This window comes from Betta splendens, chromosome 9 (assembly GCF_900634795.4).
Source record: "Betta splendens chromosome 9, fBetSpl5.4, whole genome shotgun sequence".
Taxonomy (NCBI): Eukaryota; Metazoa; Chordata; class Actinopteri; order Anabantiformes; family Osphronemidae; genus Betta; species Betta splendens.
In genome coordinates this window covers 14,170,586-14,193,914 of record NC_040889.2, presented here as the reverse complement: position 1 = coordinate 14,193,914, position 23,329 = coordinate 14,170,586, and the positions used below count along the sequence as shown (strand labels likewise).

General features: G+C 42.0%; 4 protein-coding genes and 1 non-coding gene across 6 annotated transcripts; 1 reads left to right on the top strand and 4 right to left on the bottom strand.

Annotated features, from left to right (window-relative positions):
- Positions 1–1,157: 1,157 nt before the first annotated feature.
- Positions 1,158–8,140, bottom strand: LOC114862612 (cytotoxic granule associated RNA binding protein TIA1-like). 2 transcript variants are annotated; one of them, XM_029163113.3, is made up of 12 exons: positions 7,900–8,137; positions 7,065–7,161; positions 6,773–6,871; positions 6,067–6,121; positions 5,745–5,832; positions 5,555–5,630; positions 5,357–5,465; positions 5,169–5,264; positions 4,828–4,912; positions 4,259–4,397; positions 3,907–4,058; positions 1,158–2,498 (listed from the first exon to the last, which is right to left on the bottom strand). In XM_029163113.3, the coding sequence occupies exons 1-12, from the start codon at positions 7,926–7,928 to the stop codon at positions 2,360–2,362; spliced, it is 1,164 nt and encodes a 387-aa protein (XP_029018946.1). In that variant the 5' UTR covers positions 7,929–8,137; the 3' UTR covers positions 1,158–2,359. The 2 variants fall into 2 exon arrangements, with proteins under 2 accessions (XP_029018946.1, XP_055367766.1); XM_055511791.1 differs by lacking the exons at positions 1,158–2,498; positions 3,907–4,058 and adding an exon at positions 4,555–4,591 and having other exon boundaries at positions 7,900–8,140.
- Positions 8,141–8,445: 305 nt separating this feature from the next.
- Positions 8,446–8,516, bottom strand: trnag-ccc (transfer RNA glycine (anticodon CCC)). Its single transcript has one exon. It is a non-coding gene; the product is annotated as a tRNA-Gly (tRNA).
- Positions 8,517–8,858: 342 nt separating this feature from the next.
- rchy1 (ring finger and CHY zinc finger domain containing 1) lies at positions 8,859–13,158 on the top strand. The gene is made up of 9 exons (XM_029163542.3): positions 8,859–8,999; positions 9,414–9,533; positions 9,632–9,747; positions 9,902–9,980; positions 10,087–10,131; positions 10,222–10,280; positions 10,577–10,606; positions 11,474–11,594; positions 11,670–13,158. The coding sequence occupies exons 1-9, from the start codon at positions 8,949–8,951 to the stop codon at positions 11,868–11,870; spliced, it is 822 nt and encodes a 273-aa protein (XP_029019375.1). The 5' UTR covers positions 8,859–8,948; the 3' UTR covers positions 11,871–13,158.
- On the bottom strand, positions 13,065–15,415 carry LOC114862832 (mucin-2-like). The gene is made up of 3 exons (XM_029163544.2): positions 15,224–15,415; positions 14,146–14,228; positions 13,065–14,061 (listed from the first exon to the last, which is right to left on the bottom strand). The coding sequence occupies exons 2-3, from the start codon at positions 14,206–14,208 to the stop codon at positions 13,426–13,428; spliced, it is 699 nt and encodes a 232-aa protein (XP_029019377.1). The 5' UTR covers positions 14,209–14,228; positions 15,224–15,415; the 3' UTR covers positions 13,065–13,425.
- A 716-nt stretch (positions 15,416–16,131) lies between these two features.
- Positions 16,132–23,250, bottom strand: lrp13 (low-density lipoprotein receptor related-protein 13). The gene is made up of 21 exons (XM_029162618.3): positions 23,088–23,250; positions 22,768–22,932; positions 22,330–22,539; positions 22,033–22,239; positions 21,701–21,916; positions 21,376–21,608; positions 21,101–21,230; positions 20,725–20,915; positions 20,435–20,621; positions 19,889–20,101; positions 19,602–19,785; positions 19,313–19,514; positions 19,011–19,175; positions 18,690–18,890; positions 17,982–18,531; positions 17,768–17,887; positions 17,307–17,414; positions 16,987–17,220; positions 16,534–16,915; positions 16,305–16,413; positions 16,132–16,211 (listed from the first exon to the last, which is right to left on the bottom strand). Exons 1-21 carry the CDS (start codon positions 23,143–23,145, stop codon positions 16,182–16,184), a joined length of 4,095 nt encoding a protein of 1,364 aa, XP_029018451.1. The 5' UTR covers positions 23,146–23,250; the 3' UTR covers positions 16,132–16,181.
- Between the last annotated feature and the right edge of the window lie 79 nt (positions 23,251–23,329).

Below are 23,329 nucleotides of genomic sequence, written 5' to 3'. Positions count from 1 at the left end.
AAGTAATGCATGAGGGAATACCAATTTTCCTTATTTTTGTTATCAATGGTGCAGCAACATTAGCTTATTGTTAAGCTCATTTAAATATAATTGAGTCCAAAGACTGGTTAAGTAAATCTAAAATGCATTTACTGGTTGCTACTCACTGATGTATTGCCAGACTGCACTTAATAAAATAAAAAAAGTAAAATACTGTAATTGTATTATAATCCACTAAGCTACTCTAATTGTGTTTATATAAAGGCTTTAATAAGTTCAGGTTGACTAATTTTTTCAAACTTGTACTATGAAACATTTTTGATATTATGCAATTTAAAAACATACGTTGAATGAATAAAGTGATGGCAGTTTACTCAACTCATTGAAGATTAAAAGATTAAATTTCAAGAAAGCATTCATGATGGAAACTTTCTTTATTAGCATATGGTTATGAAAATCATCATAAAGAAATTAGAAATCACCAATCAGTAATGAACTAGTAATTATTCACAGAGAGCCCAGACAGAGAAAACAGGTCTATACATTTGTACTGATTTTATTATAAAGTGACTTCAAGTGACTTTTAAAAATTGAATGACTGCCTTGCAAATTGAAAGAGATAGGACAGAAAGTCCATCGTTTGGTTGAGTTGTACCACTTATGTAATGTGAATTTGTCTTTTTAATGTTTAATAATGTTATGGGCTGTATTTTGTGACATGCAGGATGCAGTAAAGGGCAAAGTACATGTTGTCGGTGAGTGTAAAATAGAATCATGGAAGATTACTAGCTACCAATCAAGTAATCAGTTATGAGTCGTTATGAAACTAGTAATGATTTAATTTTTCTTATTTACAATACATTTTGGAATTTTAATAACAGATATTATTTCAATAGTCAATAATGTGTTTGTATTAAACAAAACTAGACAAGCTGAATTTATTTTTTAAAAACTGGTTTGTAGTAAATTATACTACATTACAGTTGGTTACATTACCAACTGAAATGAAACATTCACCTCATATTTCCCTCATGCAGTAAAATGTGACACGCTCAATCTTTAAAGCAGACGTTTTTACGCAATGAATCTTTTTAAGCGTACTTCTGATTAAGTGTGATTGAAAAGGTATTTGTAGGAATAAAAAGGCTCCTATGAAAAGCAGGAAGCACCACGCGGTGTTGTTTGTGCATTAGCATTTTAATTGGACAAAGCAAGAAAACATTGATTACAGTAGCAGAGTCATCAGTTCTCAGGGCTAACACCTTTCTAAACAAAAGGGTCTGAAAATGTCTGTAGGCACTGCCTAATTAAAAAGAGGATCTTGTCAGCTAAAAGAAACCAGCTCTATAAGGCAACAGTTACAATGTAGGCCTCCCTGTGTCTCCCCAAAAACAACAAGTGAAAAGGTCGAGTCCACCCAGATCGATATAAAATACTGGCATTTTATTAGCTATTTAAAAAACATCAAAAGTGTCAAACATGTTCACCCTTTAACATTAAATTGTGTTAAATTTTAAGTATGCACTGCATGGCAATGCTGTCATCCCTGCATGGAAGAATCTCGTGTGTTGCACTGTGCTAGTGTCACGTTTGATAGTGCCACTCTGCTACGTACAATGTTGGAGTTAACTGTAGAGTTATCAAACAAAAAGTGGAGGGGAAAAAAGCAAGCACCCACAGTTAACAGTAGCATTTTTACTTACACTGGTTCAAATGAATTAATGGTTATTTACACATGGTGAAAAAGATTTGAGGTGGCCTGAAGGAGCAATAACAAAACGGGGAAACAAAAACGCTCGTCAAATTTACCCAAGAGCAAAAACTGTGCAATATTTATCTGCCCTTACAGAGAAACAGCAGTGACAAGGATCCCTGCGTTTGATTTTAATCTAAGAGAAAGAGAACAACGTCTTCTGTTTCTCAAATGATAACTAAGGTTCATAACTTGACTCAGCCTTTACCTTTTCTTTCCAAAAGGAAAAGGACCAACCTCTCTGTGGCTGTCCCCGAAAAAAAAAGTGAAAATGGAAGCAATTTTTAAAACCCCAAAAGAAAAGAATCCAAAAAAATGTCTTCTTTACAGTTTTATACTCATTTACAGTTAACTTAAAAAAAACTCCTGGTAGGTGGCCGGTCTTGCTCGCCACAGAAGGTGTAAATACCTGTGGATCCTCCCTGGCTCCCATTACTTCAACTCCCCCACCCCCCAAAACAAAATCCCATTTACATCTTCTACCGGCATCAATGATCCCATTAGGTTCCACATCCCAGTGAAAGTCTTTATCCTGACACAAATGGAGGCGGTGTTACACAACCCTTCAGGGCACTGTACAGCCAATAAGAGGCTGATAGTTGTCAAACTTCCTACCCTGCCCACTTATCAGTGTGTGGGGTATCCTGCAGCTCCCATACCAGGCTGGTTGGCTAGCATACTCCCATTCAATCCCTGTGTAGGCTCCATAACCCCACCGTTACTGATGGTGCTCATGCCAGTCCACCCAGCACTGGCCGGTAAGTGACTGCAAAAAAAAACAAAAAAAAAAGAACGAGGTAAAGACAGAGAGAGAGAGATACAGACAAAATGGCAGCAGGTTAGAAGAGACCAGGCGAAAGAGAGCAAAGGGAAAAGTTTATATTAGCCTAAAGAACCTGGACAGGCTAGAATGATACTAAAATGTCATACAGTTATTAGAGGATGTGAGGGTGAGGCAAGCAGAGCTTTAAAAAAACAAAACAAAAAAAAGAACAATGACCCTACCCAAAGGGAAAAAGGATGGTTGTCTAGAGCAGCCAAGGTATCACTTGATTCAACACGAATGGACAACAAAAAAGCAACAAGGCTGAGCACAGTGAGCCAAGTATTTTGTCTATCCCCCTTCAACTCTGGATAACCATGAACACGAGACAGCACTACATATGCAGTTGCTGCAGAATGTCTTCATTCCTCCTGCGACAACTCTTTTTTTGGCCACTGAGTAATTACAGAAAAACCTGCATAATGTGCAGGATGTAATGCAAGTTGCAAAAGTACATTCTAAGTTCAGTGTGGAAGGTAGAAAAGCTTAAGGATTTCAAGTCAAGAGAGGCTTGGCCTCTTTTATACAATGTACATTACTGTACATTCGACAGACTGATCTGAATTACACCATATTACAGAGTTGTTCAAAAACGTTAGACTGTCAACAGTGTACTGTATGGCCTCTCCTTTATTTTTCTTGGGTGCACAAAAGGTCACTGCACATATGATCTAAATAAAAACAAAATCTGAAGACATACTAAATGATATTTAACATGTCGCAATGACAAAATCAAAATAAATCAATTGAGATACAACAAAAATAAAGTAAAACGCTGTGACATGAATGTAGACATACAAAACAAATGAACATAGTCCTCACACACAGTGGACTCTTCAAAAAGGGAAATGCAGTATTCATCAATAAATTACACCTCAGCTATGGAAAGTAGGAGAAACCTATTGTTCTTAGCTTTTAGCATTTATTGTGTTAATCTTTATATGTAGTAAAATAACAAAAAAATAGATTGTGGGAAAATTTAAGGCAGGTTCCACCATTTTGGGATAGCTGATGTTTTTAAAGACGTTTAAGGCTCAATAAATTCAGGTGACAAACATTTTAGAACAAAACTTTTCAGGTACAGCGATGTGCTGTCCACGATGAGCAATAACAACACGTTGAAGCATCAACAAGGCATTTAAGTTCAGATTGTTCTTTGAGTGTATGTGTGATTATTTGTCTTTGCTCAAGCAGATGAGCAAGGCGAGGGGCTGTCAGGAGGAAGACATGGGATCATGACGCCCTCCTGTGACCAGAGCTGGCTCTTGCTGCCCCAGGTTTTGAAGGGGAAGCTCTGGTGGTGCTGGAGGAGGCAGAGAAGGGGGAGCCCTGTGCACACTGTGCTACTTACTTGAAGCCCTGTTGGTTCCAAGCCTGGCCATAGACGCCGTATGTGGGGACCTGCCAACCATTCGGGACATACTGGCTAATCTGGGGCCCGTTGCCGTACCACTGACCCCACTGGCCGTAGGGCTGGGCTGCAGCGAAGCCCATCTTGTTTTGCTAAGGGACATGGCATAACATGTACAACTTAAGTACTGAATGGCTTAGGAAATTTCATGAATTTTTCTTGTCAATTTTTTCCCACATCTTCAGCAATTCAGCATTTAATGTGCAACATTAAATAAAAAGGGACAAATTGTGTATTCACTTCGTTTAAAATGATTTATCTGTGCCTGAGACTGTGAAGTATGTGTGCTTACCTGGGGCATTGGCATTTGTTGCATTGGGTTCATCATGTCTGGAGTCTCTTTACCCCAGTAACATTTGACTATGTGGCCCTCTATTGAAGTACCATTCACCGACACAATGGCATGGGCTGCTGACTCATGGGTGTTGAACCTGGACAAAAACAGTGTAGCTAAGGATACACCAAATCTCATTTTATAGTACATTATAATCAGCTAAAATGTCAACACCACTGCAGATACTTTATGAACAGTGAGAACTATTCTTTCTATTTATTGTGTTACAAATAAGAAATAAAATGCTGCTCAACTATTTTCTGGAACCAGAAAACACAGCAGACAGAAATCCTGCACAAAGACAAAAACCTATAGTCACATTAATCAAAATATATTATAGTTGATTTTTTTAATATGGTATACATTTGAGTTATTCAAGACCCGATTCCTTCAAATCTACAGCAGGTTTTTTCCTCTCTTTTTTAGTGATATATATTGATCGAACCTAGATGGAGAGTATAAAGCAAGCAAAACCAAAGACTGATTGCATAAATTAAAGGGGAAATAGATATGAAGCTTTCACATACCTCACAAAAGAATAACCTTTGTCTGGGAAAACCCTGATCTCCAAGATTTGTCCAAAAGGAGAGAAGGTCTGTCTCATCAGTTGTTCTGAAAGCCAAAGAAAACTATAACCTCAGATTTCAAATTATACAAGTTTCTTTGCAAGAAAGTCGTCAGTGAAACTCATCAAACGTGTTTTTGAATTGGTTTCGTAAAAGCTAGGAGTGTAACACCTCTCCTAATCTACAGTTCTTTCCTGAAATATTAAAATGATGAATGGCTTTACTGGTAGGGCTCACCAGAATTATCTGATTCTACCACTGTCTGTATTGTGTTGATGTGTGGTATTAATATGGTTTCTTACCCGTCAGGCCTGTGCTGACTCCACCACAATACACAGTGCAGTTACTAGGACTGGACTGGCTCACAACCTCATCAAAGGAAAGGTGCTTGGAGTTATCTGGCAGAACAAGACAAAGACAGTGACTGTTATCACCAAATTGGTTCTCCCGTGTAAATAATCACTAATTTATTTCATTGAGAAAGCCGCACTTTCATAGGTGGTCTTTGGAGCAGGGGGTTTTCTCGTAGCCCAGTTAGTTCGAATCTGTCTGCCTCCTAACCACTGACCCCCCATCTGCTGAATGGCATTCTCTGCATCCTAGAATGAAGAGAACATTGGAAAGAATGTTCTAAGAATGCATTAGAAATGCATCACATTACTTTATTAAGTTTAACGTGGCTTCTTACCCATTTGTTGAAGAAAGACACAAAGCCATAGCCTTTAGATTTCCCTGTAGCCATATCTTTCACAACACGAGCATCTCTGTGGACAGACATAAAAAGAGACAGTATTTTTATTGTATGAAAGGATAACTTTCAAAATTTAAAAAAAAAAAAACTTGTATAAACAATTTGCCAGTAAATAAGTTTTACTTACGATATCCTGCCAAATGGACCAAAGGCAGCTTTGACGTCTTCTGTAGTTATTTCTGGACTGAGGTCTCCAACAAAGACATGAAAATGATCTATAGGGGGAAAAAAAACAATGCTATGCACACTTTTCAAGTTTTAATACTTATTCATAACTTCCTGTCTGCCTAACTGATTTGTATCTGTTCAGTAGTGAAAAAGAAAAGCAGAGCATCAGACTGGCAAAACCACATTCCAGACAAGGGAATCAAAAGACTTCCACTTCCCTGAACAAATCTTGATCCTGTGTAATGGGGATAACAAAATAACTGACAAACATGTGTACTTACTACTTGTGTCTTTTTTCTGACTGGTTGGTGTCGTGGCCCAGTTGACCTTGACCTCCTGTGAAGAGGGGTAGAGAAAGAACAGCCGGGTGGGGTATGTTTATTTCACTTACAGTAAAAAAAAAAAATGGTCGTTTCTACTAGCAAGATTGGATTTTGATGCGATATGTTGCCTTGTTTTGTCTGTCCTGTGTAGGTGAAATAAAAGTTTGCAAGAAAACTTAAAACACTACATTAAATCCTACCATCTCAATTAAGCTTAATACAAAATGTACAGCAACCTTTAATTTAAAGCTATTCAAACTCGGGGTGGAAATTTTTTACCATAGAAAGAAAACCATAGTATGAATAGGAGGCTGTCATAGTGCAAAGCAAACATGTTAATGCTAAAACAAAACCAAATGCAAATATTGCTCAATGTTAGAAACTCATAAAGAGCAAAGTTGTTGAGGTCCTAGCACATTTTGATTTTGCACTATTCTTTGAAATAACAAATGACATTATCACCTCCTCTTACAGTGTATTTAGCCATTTTTCCTCTGTGATTTAATGGGTTCTAAAGACAAATATCAATATGTTCATCAAAACTGAAATATTCGTGTCACCACAGTTTCATGTGTGTCCATTTGAACTAGTAAGGCACACAAGCCAAATTCCCAATGCCCAAAGCCCACCCATCCCCACTCACCCTTTAGATACGATAGCTTACCTTACCCATTATTTTCCTTCCATTCATGGCTGCCAGAGAGGCAGCAGCATGCCTGTGGTCATAAAACTCCACAAAGCAGTAAGGATCATTTCCAGCCGTCTGTCAAGGGGGGGAAAACAACACTAACATTAAGTCTGTAGCATGAGAGACACTTTCATGACTGCCTTTGACACAAGTAACCTATGGCGTTTGTGGTGTAAGGCCTCAGAATACAGCCTGGGAGTTTTCTATCAACACCACAGCCTTCAAGGCTAATGGAGAGAGACATTTCCTCTAGGCACACAACACTCACATCAACTATCATTTTACAGCTCTTGCAGGGTCCTATCTGTGTGAAGACTTGCAGGATGAGGGGTTCAGTGACATCCCTGGACAGATTCCCCACATACCTGCAAACAAGGACAGGGCAACTGAGTCTTTGTCAAACAGGAAGTAGCATGCAAACAAAGGCTAGTTGACCAGGCTAGTCACCGCGTAGAACAGCTCATTGATTTTTCATAAAAACACGACAATAATACTGGACTATATACTGCTAGGGGTGCTTTTAATTTCACTGCGACATCTCGCGTAGGGTCACCTTGTTACTGGTTCTCTCCCTTGCCACCTCTCCGAGCGTCGACGTGGCTTGTCTCCTAGCTAGCTAAAGATAAAGCTAACCGGTTCGTATGGGCCTCATGCTACGGGGGTCGGTAGATAACGCTAACAGTGTCGTGTAAAACAACATATTTATAGCAATTCCGCTATTTTGTGTGTATTGTCAAAACACCACAATTTCGTTTGCGAATGCAGAGACTATTACACCAAAACGTGTACATTTTAGACGTTAGCTAGCTGCGACGGACAGCGTTAACTAACGTTAGCCCTACAGTTTCATTTTCATGCGCTTTACGGTTCCGTCTATTGACATGTTAGCCAAATCATACACAACTTTGTGTACGTATCTGTTATTTATTCTATATTATGTCCACAACATTCCCAAATTATTAAATGACACACAGCGCGAGAGAACGGGCCACGTGTGACAGTTTAAATATTTTTAATTTAAACAACGTGGAAACATTTCACAGACGTCGGAGTTACACGGCGCCTTTCCATTCCAGGACATAGACATGACCAATGCTACTTACAAGGTTCTGGGTTGATCGTCCTCCATCATAAAGGTTCAGTGGTCGCTTCCTGAGAAATATTTAGTCCAATAACATACAAATGGTTTATGCAGAACTTAACCGACCGCGAATGTAAAGGTAAATCTGATATTTCAGTGCTGTAACGGTGGTCAGTTCTGCTCTCACACACACCGGAGACAGCCTCAGTCTGATGCAAACAATAGGAAGTTGAAGATGGCGGAGGAGCAGCGTCAGCAACGTCAACCTGCGCGCTGAAATGAAGCCCGGATCAAGCGCTCTATCGCCCTTTCTGCCTCCACATCTGTATAGTTTCAAATTGTACTGGCACGCTTGTGTAATTTGACAGCAAAGTATTTTCTATTCGTTTAATAAAGCAACAAAAGTACAAACACAGTAAAGACAAGAACAACTGGTCACATGTGGAAAGTGCGTGTACTCCTGATTGCCTGAAAATGTTTGTTTTAAGAAATGACTTATTTGCAGAAATACAAAAAATAATTCTTGTATCGCTGAGTTACAACCCCTAAATCCCAATGAAAAAATACGTGCGCCGCCCGGGAATCGAACCCGGGTCGCAAGAATGGGAATCTTGCATGATACCACTACACCAGCGGCGCAGCTGTGACAATGGCGGGATGTCTTATTATTGTAGGGTACAATTGGTGGTCTTTTTATGGTTATAAAAAATCGTTTTATTAAAGCATAGTGTTACGAATGCTTCATAAAGAATTAACTTTATCCAAATTGTGGAAAAATATTATGATAACAATGGTCTGTTGTTTGATTCCTATCATACCTTCAGATTATTTTTCAATAATGTGCCCCTCCACTCAAATTTATTGACTGAATTTTCGTATCTTTACTACAATTATTTCTGATATGTACTATAATTACTATACTTTTGTATAACTGGACCTCATCCTAAATCGTAACTCCACTGTGGGGCGCTACTGGGTGCTCTTGGTCATCATGTCGACGCTTTCAGGGAGTAGAAGAAGACGAGGAAATCTCGCGAGGAACAAACCGAGTGGGACGCCAGTCTGACAACTATGGCTTCTCATGTTGGTTGTGAGCATTATGTCCGCAGCTGCTTATTAAAAGTAAGTTATGTGTACATTATCATACACGTGTGAGGTGGTTGTACGTGCCTGACCAGACTTATATGGGACTATTATTGTAACTCTTCCATGATGAGCTGTGTTACCACGTCCAGACGACGTCCACTTGACCAACCATGTTTCAGCTGTACAGCATCCATGTTGGCAGTAGTCTTGCATTAGTGAATTCTATGTTGGCTGCATAACACCGGGGAATGTTGAAAGGTTTGAAGTTTAGTCAGTACCAAGTAATTTAATTATGTACATGCATTAATTGCACACACGCAAATTGTAAAGCAGTAATTTATTTTAATCCTAAATTCCAATTTCTTCCCAGCCAGACGTAATCATTTGTCGAGGCTACCTTAGTGCTGACACACTCATCTTTTTCCCAATCACGTGCTGCTGCTATTACAGGCACCTTGCTGTGGCAAACTGTATGTGTGTCGATTGTGTCACGATGCAGAGGAGAACCACGAGATGGATCGCTTCAAAGTCCGAGAGGTGCAGTGCTCTGAATGTCAGACGGTGCAACAGGCAAGTCGTCACCATTCCCTTCTGTTGTGAGAGGCATCCCATAACTGTTGGATGTCAGGCTGGGTAATGAAGTACTGAATATAAACACACTCTTTCAGGCACAACAGATGTGCCAGCAGTGTCATGTGCTGTTCGGTGAGTACTACTGTAGCATCTGCCACTTGTTTGACGAGGATAAGAAGCAGTACCACTGTCAGCCCTGTGGAATATGCAGGTGGGTCAGTTGGATTTAAGCATAAGTTATAAGTTATAAGCTGCCAGTCAACGAGACAGAGTTAGTGTGTTTTCTTTGCTTTTATATTAATATGTTATATGTGGATCAAGTAATCATTGCCTGTTTTACGAGAACTGTTCATTGGTCCCCACAGGATTGGACCTAGAGAGAAGTATTTCCACTGTGAGAAGTGCAACCTATGTTTAGCTCTTAATCTGAAGGGGAACCACAAGGTGAGTATTACACTGCACTTGCTTTTGATCCATTTAAACATTAAAACACTTACATTTGTAATGTCATCTCTGCTTTCACCTATTTAATGATGTTTGTGTGTTCCAGTGTGTTGAAAATGTTTCAAGGCAAAATTGTCCGGTGTGTATGGAGGTAATAAGACATAATACAGGTATAGAGAGTATTTCTTTTGGGGTATTGGATTTCTGTACATTTTAATAACAATGTGTTTTGTATGAACAGGATATTCACACATCTAGAATTAGAGCTCACATTCTTCCTTGTGGCCATCTTTTACACAAGTATGTGTCATTATTTTGTAATGGTTAATTTAGAATTGTAAGAATACATTTTGTGGGTCTGTGTCACTTTTACATTATTAACATTTTTTTAGTGTAAATAATGTAGTGGGCACTGGCTTTACATGTTTTAATAGAGTGATGTTTATAAACAGTAAAGTGATGTAGAAATGTATTGAAAGGTTTAAACAATTATGGATGTGGACTAATTAATAGTCGATAGTAGTTAAGTAACGATCACAATTCAACATCTAATTTGATGTAAAGCTAACGTTCAACATGTTTGTTATTCTCTGCAGGACCTGCTTTGATGACATGATCGGAAGAGGGTATGTTTAATGAACCCCTTTTGTATGTTTGGCTGTGGACAGCCCTGTCTGATTTAGTACATTTACATTCATCATAAGTTACCAGGTTGCAGCAGGTGTCTTAAACCTTGTGACCTGAATTCTTTAGTATCATGTCCTAAAATGTGAGAAAAAAGCCTATTTTAGTCAGAATTACTCATACAAACCACAGTTAAAGGTCTCAAGCACTTATCCAACTTTTATAATTTATTTTTCTAACAGGGTTTTAACAGAGAGACAGGCGACTGTTCATATGCTCACATTTACACCTTGGAGGCAATTTAGAGTCACTACAATAAACAGTAGTCAAAAGACTGGGAGCACTGTGGAGTTCTCCTTTTGTGCTTTTTTTAAATTTAATACTAAAGACATCCCCAATAGGAGAGAATAACTGAAGGAGAAGGTGCCTAAGCCTTTGACTGGTAGCATACATGAGGGGAATCACGTATATGATGGAGAGCAATGCTTTATTTAGAAGTCACTTAGCTCAAACTTGCAAAGGATCTGTATTTGTTCATAATGAATTATATCATTTAATTTTAACTGGGCAAAAAAAAGACATAAGACAAATTGCCACAGTTTACGCTGGTGTTTAATTTTTTTTGCTCGTGGTAATTTGACAATCTGGTTTCTCTCTCTCATAGAACCCCAGTTACTCCTGCTTGTACAGAAACACAGGTTTCAATTGTTAGCTCACATCTGCATGGTTACACTGTAGGCAGTAATAAAAATCTGGTTGATCATATGTTACATTACTTGATGTGTATGGTTTAGTTCATGCTTCCCTTTTTAAATGTTTCATATATCTCCCCACCTCCCTCCCTTCTCTCTCTCGTCTGTTGGTTCCAGAGCATATCGCTGCCCTCTGTGTATGCACTCTGCATGGAGCATGGAGGACCAATGGGAACAGATGGACATTGAGATCTCTCAGTCACAAATGCCTGCTGAATACCAGGGCGTTACTGTTAAAGTAAGACCTCAGTAGAATCATCCAGTTGGTTATGTTTACATGTAGGCTAGTAATTTCTGTCTATCTTCATTGTAGATTATATGTAATGATTGCCAAGCCCACTGCACAGTGCCTTTCCATGTCCTGGGCATGAAGTGCAGCAGCTGTGGCTCCTACAACACAGCGCAGGAAGGAGGGCTCATCTATCAGCCACAACAGCTGGAGCAGGACACCGAGGCAGAGACCGACACGGAGCCCGAGCCGCAAGATCAATCTGAGTCACCCACGCCGAATTAGCACTCTAGCGCATCACAATGAATGGCATTCATACTTCATATTGCGTTGATGCATTCACGTGTGCTAACGCAAACTGTAGTGTTGCTCAGTTGTACAGAAATACAAAACTCAAATCTCTTTTCAGTAGCTGTTTGCACTCATCCAAACTTGCTGACGACTACTGGCAATTTAGACCAGTGTGTTTGGTGGGTGAGATAAAACCCATGATAATATGCTGAGAGCATGCAAGCATGCACTCAAAGATCCCAGCAAACCCAGTCATGCTGGAGGTGGGGCTGCTAATTCTGTATTCATTACTTCCTGTGGGGAAGTGCTAGTGTTTTGAGTCTGTACAGAATCAGTTCAAGGACGCTGTAGCTTATCATATTAGTTTGACAGTGACTGCTGCCATGCTTTTCAGGTGAGAGGGTAACACATACGATGATGGTCTATGGTTCTTGGTCTCGTTTGTTCATGGTGTCTTCTTTCTGATCTCGACAGGCTTTTTAAATATTTGATTTTACTTTTAAGACTACTGGTTTATATTTGATATAACCCTGTAGCCCAAGAAAAAAAATCACAAAAGTGAGCGTGAGGTGTGGAAGCTTCTGCTTCTGATGGATAGTTACCTTAGTTTGCTTACAGATCAGCCCTAACTCCTAACATGCAGTGGGTGTTCTGTTCTGGCCAAAAGTCTAGTTTTATTCCTTCTTGAATGAGAATTCTTCTTGTCATGTCATCCACAGTTGTTTCTGTGGTCCTCCTCCTATTTTGTTTTGGCATAAAGAAGTGACACCTTTCACAGTAGTTCATCTGGCCTGAAGGTTTGTAAATGTATTAGTCTGTATTTCAACTGAGATCAGTGCAAATTTTAAGCCTTCTGTTTCATTTTTGAGTTGAGATGTGAGTCAGGATTGAATAACATTTACTGCATTAAACATACTTATAACAGACTTGTAAATATGAATCCCATTGGTGTTTCAAATTGATGGTACTATTTTTGAGTTTATGCCTAATACTGTATGAGCATTGGGATCAAATAATAAATAGGTATTTTTAAGTCCTTTAGCCATAGGAGCTAGCCAGTGACTTTATAGTATATTGGAAATATGTTCTGATTCCTGCCTTTTTGTTCAGACCTTCTGGTCCTAACATAGTGTAAATACAGTCGTGTAATGTGTGCTATGCTGAGACAAATGGAACCAGATTCCAGTGTCACGTGTGTTTTGTCTTTATTGTTTTCAGGCCAGGTGTGACTATTTTACAAAATATGAAATTCGAATAAAGAATAAATCTGACAATTACCACACATTTGTGTATTGTGTTCATTTGATTAGTCATAGCCTTTAATAACAAGGGGTTATTCGGCTTAACGTGTCAACTACGTGAATCAACTACAGCACATTATACAAGTATTGCCTGCATATACAGTAGCAGTTACAGTACCTGCACCATTATTACACAATGTGAAGTAAAGTAAAGTTTGTTTTTGTTAAACATTGGTAAATGTAATAAACACTGTTACACAGTATAAACAAGAAAACTGGAGCAGGAGTGGCCCTAAGCACAGTCTGCATTAGCTGTCTCCTCGGGGTGGATCTGGCTCAGGAGTTGACAGTTGGAAAGTGAAACAAACAGGAACCCCAGTCAGAGCAGTGCTGAAGGGGATTGGCATGGGAGCGGCTGTGGAGAACGGCGTTGTTGGGCTGATGATATGTGGAGGAAAGGGTGGAGTGACTCCCTTGGGGAATTCTTGGTATGCGCTGGCGATATGTGGCGCATTTGTGCCACAGGTGCCCATGCTTTTGTCTGTGGCCGTGAGCCCTAAGCGCAGCGTGACCTCTGCATCTGGTCGAACCTGCACAGGGTCGGCGTTATTTGCAGGATCATAATTAGGCATGCCCTGAGTAATGCCCACACCCACAGGAGTTTGTGAAGGCACATCTGGCACAAGCTGTAAATCATCAGCAGAGGTTTGTGTCTCCTCAGGGTTAGAAGTATTGAGTGTAGATGGAGAAGGCCCCAAATCTGGATGAGGAAGTGCAGCCGTGGCTCCCGGGGGGTCTGGTTCCTCCAGAGCATTAGGCATGCTCGTCTCTGGAAGCACTGGTGGATGCTGTGAAGGCTCAACATTAGGGGCCGTCTCCTCTGATGAAATGGACTCGTTAGACTCCGACGACACGGCTGAATCCCCACCCTCGCTAAGACAGATCTGTTTTCAGATAAAAGAATGTCACGAGACCTGGACTGCATCAGGTGGTTTTGAAAGTAGAATCAATATAACAGAGCTACTCACTGGTTTCGATGTTACTAGAGTCAGCGTGAGGACACCACAAAGTACAGACTGGAGAACTGCCATTTCTGAGTCTGCTGTATCAGCTGGAAAAATAAATGATAACCACCGCACACTTTCATCATTTAAACATAAAAGGAAAATCTACCACAGCACACAATAACTGCATTGTTTCTATTTACACGATCTCACCCACCATATCACCCTCCAAAATGCACAGAACCTTTACTAAATGTTATCTGCTGTCAGCTTTTATTTTAGACAGTCATTTATGAAATTTAAAAAAAATATTTCAAATAAATGCCTACATATTTTAATGACATTTATGTGTGTATGTTTTTTTTTATAATTTCGGCCATGTTTCAGAATATACAGGTTAATCCATCAACCGTAACTTTACATTAAATGAGTAAGTACTCTAACCACTCATCAACTGTTTTGTGGTAACAGTCTAATAAATGTCCATTGGAGAGTAACATATTATACCAGGAACCGGCCTCGTCACAAATAGCAAAAATATGGCACAAATATAATGTATTAGTTTGAAATCAATTATATGTACTTTGATATATTACTCTGCCTAATACCACTGAATACTGAACACTGAGTAGTAATCTAAAGTCTTTAATTCTAAAGTAATATTTGAAACACATTCCATGTAGTCATAGTGCATAAGTGCATAATTACAAAAACATGTAGCAAGCAAAATCGAATTTATAAAAAATAAAAAATAAAAGTTAAAAAAAAGTATTGTGTTGCAAGTGTAGACAGCGTAATATAAACATGTTGAACTTTTAGTAAATCACATTCTGCCAGAATAGCAATTATTGTGATCGTTTATCGAAATGGATGGTCACATTTGTAATATTTTCAATAATAAGTAATAAAGTCATTTACATCTAATGAACATGACACATCTGATTTTGTTTCAGGTGAAAACATGCCACATGAAAAACAAAGGTTTAAAGGGTTAAATATATGAAAACCTTGGCCACAATGTACCAAAACCTATTACATTACAACATTAATTATGTTTGATTCTGTAAAATGAAGCTTTTCTTCTTGATCTTCTTTCACCTACCTCGTTCAGCGTTCTGTTGTTGCACACGTTAAAGAAAAAGAAAACCTGTATCAATGTGCTCCGACGGTAGCAATACGATAAATGCGCCTTTCTGTAAGTCTTGCTTTTATATGGCTGCTGATATGTGTGGGTACAGTCAACCAGCAGTTGGGCATCCGGCTCATGTCATTAACATTATTCACTCGTGTGCTGACTCACAAGCGGCTCCAACTAAATCATTACACTCCCCCAGACGTAGCAAAATTAAACAGTGGTAAAGTCTTAGAAGTAACAGAGTAATGACACCACAGTGGTCCATTCACAACCAGAGACAAAGTAAACATGTGTTTTGTGGTTTTGGAGCAAACAATGGCAAGAATTTATTTGAGACTTTAAATACACGTCCTTCGGTATGTCTCATCTTTGTGCACACTCGACACAATGACAAAGAGGAAAGATGCCCTATTTGAAAGCAACAGTTTCTCCTCATTTACTTTATTCGCCATAATATCCACAATACACAGACTTTGGCCACAGAAATAGTCAATGGAGTCAATTCTAGTGTTTGCATTTTCATCTTCTCAGACAGGTTCTGATGCGTCACTGATGGGGTCATGAGGGATCAGGTGCCTTTGTGTCAGACTCAAATGCTGCCCTATTCTGTGTGGCCACTTTGAGGTCATCCTTTCCAAAAGGTCTCTGTTGGCAACTGTTGACCTGAGCGATAACTGAAGCCTGAGACGTAACTTTTTTTCCCAGTCTGTTGCTAAACCAAAGTTTTCTGTAGCTTAATACCGTCTTGGGTTAACCACACTTTGTTTCTCTGCTTTAGATTTCTCTGTCCGATTGACCTTTGCCATCAAGGTGAAAAAACACAGCCACATTGACAGTTTAACTATAAACAATAATTAAATACACAGGAAACCGTGGAAAGTGCAAGTTGTTTATTTAAAAACGCTGCTTGGCCACAAAAGGAGTCTCAGTCCAAAGAGGAGACCACTACCGCTTCCTGCAAAGCACAAAAGAAATAAAACAATGTCATCGCGCAAACACAGCAGGACAAGTTGGGAACCTGCTGGTCTGGAGTTACTGGGAGGTCCACCTCTGGTTTTTCCACGGCCGCTGAAGCAGTCTGTGCACTGGGGGCGGTCTCTGCCTTGTTCTCCAGGTCAGTCAAGCTGGTTCCTTTCACGTCTCCTGAGCTGGCTCTCCTGTAACACATATTTCATAAAGCTCCATGCTGTAAATGGCTGCTGCATATCGCCACTTTAATGTTAATGATTCATCAAAGCAATGTTGAGGTTTAGCTCAAAGCATGACATGAGGAAAACCTCAAGTTGGTGCTTTTCCTCCTCTTGACCACAAGTGCCATCACAGCGATGACCACAACTCCTGCACAAAGCCCTGCAGCTCCGTAGACGATGGGGCCCTGCATGGTCTTCAGCATCTGGTTCTGACAGGCATCACCACTGTACCCCAGTGAACACACGCATACGGTTTCCCCGTCGCTCTCCACACACTGTCCGTTGCCACTGCAGCGACCGTGGCTGCACCGCTCTCGGTCCAGGTTCACAGGCTGGCTGCTGACGTTCAGGCTGGAGTTCAGGTATGTGGTTTCAGACAGGGGGAGGTCAGGGGAGGGGGAAGCAGTGGACGTGACAGACTGGGTGGGGAGGGCAGCCTCCACCACCGGCTGCTGCTTCAGACTCACACCTATCAAGAGAATTATAAGCGCATTATGATGTGCTGGTTCAATGCATCCAGTTTGAAGGTCACAGACTCACAGATGTCCTTGGATTGGTCTGAGCAGTCTGCGTGGCCATTACACAGCTTTTCAACAGGCTGGCACGAGAGCTGATCCAGACACAGCCTGCTGCCAGCAGGGCACTGCTGCCCTGGGCTACAGTGGGTGGCGTTCACTAGGATGTGGTCGTGGCCACAACTGCATGTCCGACCTCCTGGAACGGCAAGGCACAAGTGCTGGCAGCTGCCATTATCATCTGTGCACTGGTTAGAGCCTGAAACACAACCAGGAGGTCCAATCAGCTCAAGCAGGTACATCAGCAGACAGAAGCTGCCACTGAACCGCGTGGTTCTCACGTACCCGCCTGACTCGATGTGCCGAACGCCTTAAAGCTGACCACATGGGTGCCAACCTCAAACCACAGCTGGTTCTGATGCTGCTCATCTCTGTACCAGACCTTGGTCTGATCTGAAGAATGCAGAAACATACAAGCTGCTGTCAAATGCAAAAGGAATCATCATAGCACCATTATTCGCAATTAAAAAAAAAAAAAAAAAGACAGAGAATACAAAAATGTTTATCAATAAGAGGAGCCCAACCTCCTGAAAAGTCTCTTTTGGATATTTGAATGAACATTGCATATTATTTCTCGTTTCTCCTTTGCAATAATCCAATGCAAATCCTCCAAAACAAACACTGATTTCCTAACTTGTACAGGGTACAATTCAAAGCTAAATTAGGACCAACATCTGGCTTCTTAGCATAATATGGCATTATTTGTGACTTTGCATCAGTGCATTCTATACAGTATGAGCCATTACCACCGACGGTCATCCACAGCAGCGTTTCATCACTCAGAGCCACAGCAGCCAGGCCTGGAGCAGCCTTCACCTCCGTGTATCCAGATCCAGTGACCTGGACCGAACCAATGATCCCCAAACCTGGCAAAGAACGCAAGCTGCTAATTAACTCACAATTACAACCCTCCCAAACACAAACCTAATATCACAGTGCACACTTAGAAATGCATCTTACCAGTGTCAGCCCAGTAAACCCAATCCCCTTCACTAGAGAAAACCAGAGACGTGGGCTGCACTGCGTTCCCCCGCACCACGCGCCGCACGCCGCCGTCCATATTGGCGCACTCTATAACGGCCCCCGTGCCTGCACCGTGCTGGTCCAGGTTGCTGAAACAAACACTGCCACTGGGCGGATGCAGCGCGATGGACTTGACTTCTCCGATGCCTTCCTTGATCAGCACAGCGGTGTGTGCGCCTGTAGCGGAGGTAACGTGCAGACCGGCCTGTTTGCTGCCGCTCCAGTAGACGCTACGCGTCACCCAGTCCAGAGCCACGGCGGTGATCGCGTCATCCAGGAGCTTCAGAACCTTGTTTCGACCCACAAAGTCCGAGTCCGTCAGTCTGAAGGAGCTCAGAGACGTTGCGTCGTCATCGCTCAGGATGATGAGGTGGTCACGTGGGTTGTAGTCTGTAAAGGCAGCGTCACTGATGGTGGGCACCTGCAGGGCCATGTGTTCAGGCCAGCCCTTCAGCCCTGTGGCTGTGTGTCGAGACTGCAGGTAGATCTGCACAGATCATTAGTGGAGACTGGAATTATTCATAAACTTCAGTTTCAAATGTTACATTAATACAGGCTCTCATTTTTCTAATCCAATTCTTAATAACATCTTAAGTGTCAAAATAGGCATTTGAAGAGCTGAGGCAAATAGAATTTGGAGGGAACCTGGGTGACTGTGGAGGGAGACAACATCAGCAAGAAAGCCGAATTGACCAGAGCGGAGCAGGTCAAACCATCGTTGGACAGCAACAGCCCAGAGGGACATTTACACACGGCCTTGGGCCCCGGCGCCAAAACGCACATGTGGGAACAGCCCAACTTCTCACAGGGGCTGTCAACGGCCGTCTGGAGCGATGGGTGGACGACCTGCAAACCGAGACCATGTCGGATGTTTTCATATAATCTGATGTCAGTATTGCTTCACATCACGGACGCATGAAGTCGTTGGATGAGTGTCACACGGCGCCAGCCCAACATTTCACTCACTTTAATGCCAAAAGGTTGTCTAGGGCGTTTCAGGAGAACTGTGCGGGATTTGCCACTGGTTTTGTGGGCAGCCTGCACCACTCGCTTCTTGGGGTCAGACCAGTAGAGCATGTCATTCAGCACTGCCAGGGAGAACGGGTTGGTGGTTTCTTGCATTTGCAGAATCTGGAAATGTTTGTAGGCCAGTGTCAAGAGCGTCTCATACAATCAGCACTTTTACCATTTGGGCAGGTCAGTAATCTGTAGCATGACCTGCAGGAGGTCAGGTAGAATGGAATCACCCCCACCCCAGCACAGCTTACCCGAATATCGCCTCCGTCCAGCGTTGCGGATCCGATCGCACGCAGCCTTTCATCTGTCCAGTAGACTCTGTCAGCGACCGCGTCCACAGCCACGCCACCGGGCCAGCCCAGACTGGAGTTCACCACTGCTCTCCTCTCGGACCCATCCATGCCAGCACGCTCGATCTTCACTACATTACCTATCTCAGTCCAGAACATGAGCCTGAGGGCCAAATACACGAGTTTCTCACCTTTAAGTTTGTATATAGTTTGTGGAATTACAGTAATAAGAGTTCAATATCATGAGGACCCTTTTTGTGGGAGCAGGGCCAGAGAGCGAGGCTGATCGAGGTCTTCATCCAATATGGCGCTGTGCTCCAGTGACTTCACTGTGTTTGTGGCCAGTCTGGTGGCAACGATCTGACTGTTCACCCCATCAATCCAGTACAGGTTCCTCCCAAGCCAGTCCACGGCTACAGAATCAGCCCTAACTCCTTTGAAGAACATCAAGTGGTTTCACACATTACCATGACAGTTGAACGCATTAATGCTGACAGTTGCCATTTAAGAAGGCCGTAGATGTTCTGCTGTACTGACCTTTAACCAGCGTTCCTGTGGTCTTCTGGTCTAGCGTGGACCATCTGATGCTCTCCGTGTCCAGACTGACCCAGTAGACCCTCTGCTCCCTCCAGTCATAGTCCAGAGACAGAATGGCCTTCTTCGCAGAGGACGACAACACATCTAAGCTGCCACTAAGTAGGCCGACCATGAACAGGTCAGTTTGGACTGAAGACAACAGAAACGGTTCCCCTTGGAGAGAGAGAGAGAGAGAGAATTAAATTATCCAATAACCATCATTGTTTACTCATTTGTTACTGTGCTGACAGAATTTCCCCACTGTGGGACTATTAACGATTTCTTATTGTTTTTTTATTTTAGATTGCATTCTGCACACCATCAATTACAGAACAACAGGACATGTACTGATCAAATTAATGTTCTTAACATATTCTAACTGCACGCTGGAGACACTATAATAAAGCTTGTGTACTGAAGATAAAGTTTCAGTTTGTATCCATTCCATTTCCCAACATGTCCCTTTCTTTACTACCAATATTCATGACGTGGTTTTGTGGACCTTACCTTTGACCTTGCATTGCTGTCCACCAGCCTCTGTTATGTAGCCTGGATGACAGTGACACTGGTAGGAGCCAGGCGTGTTGACGCACAAGTGACTGCACACGCCTGGGTTCTGGATTTCACACTCATCAACATCAGCGCATGTCTGACCATCTTCCAGGAGTCTATAGCCTGCTTCACAGCCACAGTGCTGCATGAGAACAAAGTGTTAGAGGATCGTCCATAGCCAAGTTCTTCAGGTTGCCGTAATTAATCAACCTAAACATAGAGTGGTTTGGGAGGTGGGTGCTCACCGTTCCCTGTGGAGTGCTGTGGCAGCCATGGGAGCAACGGCCTTCGCCTGCCTCTGTACACTCTATGTGGCAGTCGCCGCCCTCATCTGAACCATCTGCACAATTTGTAATGCCATTACACACCAGGACTGGATCCAGGCACTCGTTGCTGCCACACTGGAACTGGTGAGGGAGGCAGGTGACCGTCCCACCTGGCACACAACAGAGAAGGGAGAAGGGTGTTCTGTGGACAAATAAAAATACAGGAGGACATCGCCCACAGGAAAACCTTTCACTTTGGAGTATAACTAAAGCTACGAAAACCTTCAGTGTATCTAAAGTGGTGAAACTATTTTGCTACCCTTTATTTTTAACCACATAGTGCTCAACTACTCACATTCGGTCTCATCACTGCCATCATCACAATCCTTCATGCCATCACACCTCCAGGCTGCAGGAACACACTTTGTCTTGGAAGCACACGACCACTGGAACTTTCCACAGGTCAGGGTGGTCCTGGGACAGTCCTATTAATAAAAACATTGTTCATTTATGTCATGAAATTGATACTACACAAGTCTATCTTGGCTGCAATAAACACATCAAGCATTTGTGTAACTGACCTTTGACTTGCATGTCCAATGCGTTTATTTACTTTGCCTCGACATGTACCTTTTCGTCGGTGCCGTCTTTGCAGTCCTGGTCCCCGTCACAGATCCATTCCTGCACCAGGCACTCTTTGCTATGTGGACAGCGATGTTTGGTGGTGCAGGCTGGGGCTTTAGTGCAGCTCTCCTCATCGGAGCGGTCCCTGCAGTCTGGGTGGCCATCGCAGCGCATTGCACCAGACACACACTGGCCATTGGTACATGTAAACTCTGTGCTACTGCAGCCCTCATCAGCACCTGGGGGCGGAATTAACATCAGAAATGATGTTAACCTGTCTTGATGTTATTCAAGATAGGTTACTTGAAAGCCATGTTGCTGTGAAGCCTACCACAGTTTGACTCATCGCTGCCATCCGAACAGTCGCTCTCCCCGTCGCATAGGAAGCTGCTAGGAATGCAGCGGCTGTTGTCGTCACAGCGGTGAGTGCAGCCGTCCATGTGCTTGGCGCATCCCAGCTCATCCGAGCGGTCTTGACACTGTGGTACACCATCACACCTCTGGCTCTTCTCTATGCATTTTTTCCTATGAGCACACTGGAACTGGTCTGCAGAAGGTACATGGTCACATAACATCTTTTTGAGTTTTTGTACAATATAATAATTGCAATATTTAATGTAACTTTTTAACCAGACTATGTATAGAAACTATCCACGCAATTACCCATTTCACATTCTGACAAACATTGATCCTCGTCTGAGCCATCCGCACAGTCTGCTTCTCCGTCACAGAGATGATTGTAGGGGACACACCCTATATTGTCTCTGCAGGGCTTCTGGCTGAAACCACACATGGAGCTAGAGGAGCCCACAAAGGCAGCCGCTACGTCGGTCCCTTCTTCCTTAGAATAGCCGTTTTCAATTAGTTGCTCTGATGGAAAGAAAATGTCACAAATAAACACTAGGATTTAATATTATATGAATGTGATTATCTAAAAGTCTTCAAATTGTTTCAACCCACCACAGTTGGCCTCATCCGTGCCATCTAAGCAGTTCTTGACTCCGTCACACAGGAGGTTTGCAGCCAGGCAGTGGCTCTCGTCACAGAGATGAGCACAGCCTTCAGTTTTCTTTGCACACTGCAGTTCATCAGAACGGTCCAGACACTGAGGGACCCCATCACAAACCTGGTCCTTTTCAATGCACGTCTTCTGGTCGCACTGAAACTGATCTTTTTGAAAAGAGGCATTTAACAGTACAGAGCGAAATAAGGTTGAATGTGTTCCATTGCTGCATGATTTACTGCCATTTAATTTTTACTATAAAAGTCATACATTATAAAAAGTTTGTATTTATAAACCCCACTTAAAATTCAGTATTTGTCATCAAACTAAAGCAGCGTAGACGGGTTGGTAGTGTGTGACGTCATTGTGTATAACCAGTGGATGTGGTCTCGTACTTTCGTCGCATTCGAATCCACAGTCCTCTTCATCTGAACCATCCGTGCAGTCAGGCTCACCGTTACACACATGGCTGTAGGGGACACAAGCTAAGCCATCGTTGCACTGTTTGGCGTCCAGGGGGCAGTTCAAATGACTTCTTCCGGATGAAATAACTGTTCGGGCTAAATTACCAAACAAAGAGTGTAAAAAGTAAGCGACAAATTGAACATTGTCTAAAATGGGAATAGTTTAGAGTTAGTTAAAGTTGTATATATATCTATAAATGTATACAGTCTAATCTGGATATTTCCAAAAGTTATTCTGGGATCTGCCTTACCTCGCAAGGACATTGACAACTGCAAGAATACTGCACAAAGAAACAAACAGCCACCCATCACAATGACGAAAGCAAAACGAACAACAAAAAAAACCTCCAAATACTAAAGCCTGGCGTTTTATAATGTTACCATGTGAGGCCAATACACGCTAATTGAACACCTTGATGGGGGAGGAGCTATTGTTTCTTGCTGTAACCTGTATTGTCCATATTGTCGCGTCACGTTTCATATTATCTCAAAT

Excerpts from the sequence above, each read along its gene's own strand:
- LOC114862612 (XM_029163113.3), bottom strand. The coding sequence starts at position 7,928 with ATGATGGAGGACGATCAACCCAGAACCTT. Across the intron at positions 7,162-7,899 it reads GACGATCAACCCAGAACCTT|GTATGTGGGGAATCTGTCCA; the intron begins GTAAGTAGCATT and ends CCTTGTTTGCAG. Across the intron at positions 5,631-5,744 it reads GGTCCATTTGGCAGGATATC|AGATGCTCGTGTTGTGAAAG; the intron begins GTAAGTAAAACT and ends GTCTGTCCACAG.
- rchy1 (XM_029163542.3), top strand. The coding sequence starts at position 8,949 with ATGGCTTCTCATGTTGGTTGTGAGCATTATGTCCGCAGCTGCTTATTA. Across the intron at positions 9,534-9,631 it reads AATGTCAGACGGTGCAACAG|GCACAACAGATGTGCCAGCA; the intron begins GCAAGTCGTCAC and ends ACACTCTTTCAG. Across the intron at positions 10,281-10,576 it reads TGTGGCCATCTTTTACACAA|GACCTGCTTTGATGACATGA; the intron begins GTATGTGTCATT and ends TATTCTCTGCAG.
- LOC114862832 (XM_029163544.2), bottom strand. The coding sequence starts at position 14,208 with ATGGCAGTTCTCCAGTCTGTACTTTGTGGTGTCCTCACGCTGACTCTA. Across the intron at positions 14,062-14,145 it reads CTCTAGTAACATCGAAACCA|ATCTGTCTTAGCGAGGGTGG; the intron begins GTGAGTAGCTCT and ends ATCTGAAAACAG.
- lrp13 (XM_029162618.3), bottom strand. The coding sequence starts at position 23,145 with ATGGGTGGCTGTTTGTTTCTTTGTGCAGTATTCTTGCAGTTGTCAATG. Across the intron at positions 21,231-21,375 it reads AAGACGGCACCGACGAAAAG|GACTGTCCCAGGACCACCCT; the intron begins GTACATGTCGAG and ends TTTTATTAATAG. Across the intron at positions 20,102-20,434 it reads ACAGCAATGCAAGGTCAAAG|GGGAACCGTTTCTGTTGTCT; the intron begins GTAAGGTCCACA and ends TCTCTCTCCAAG.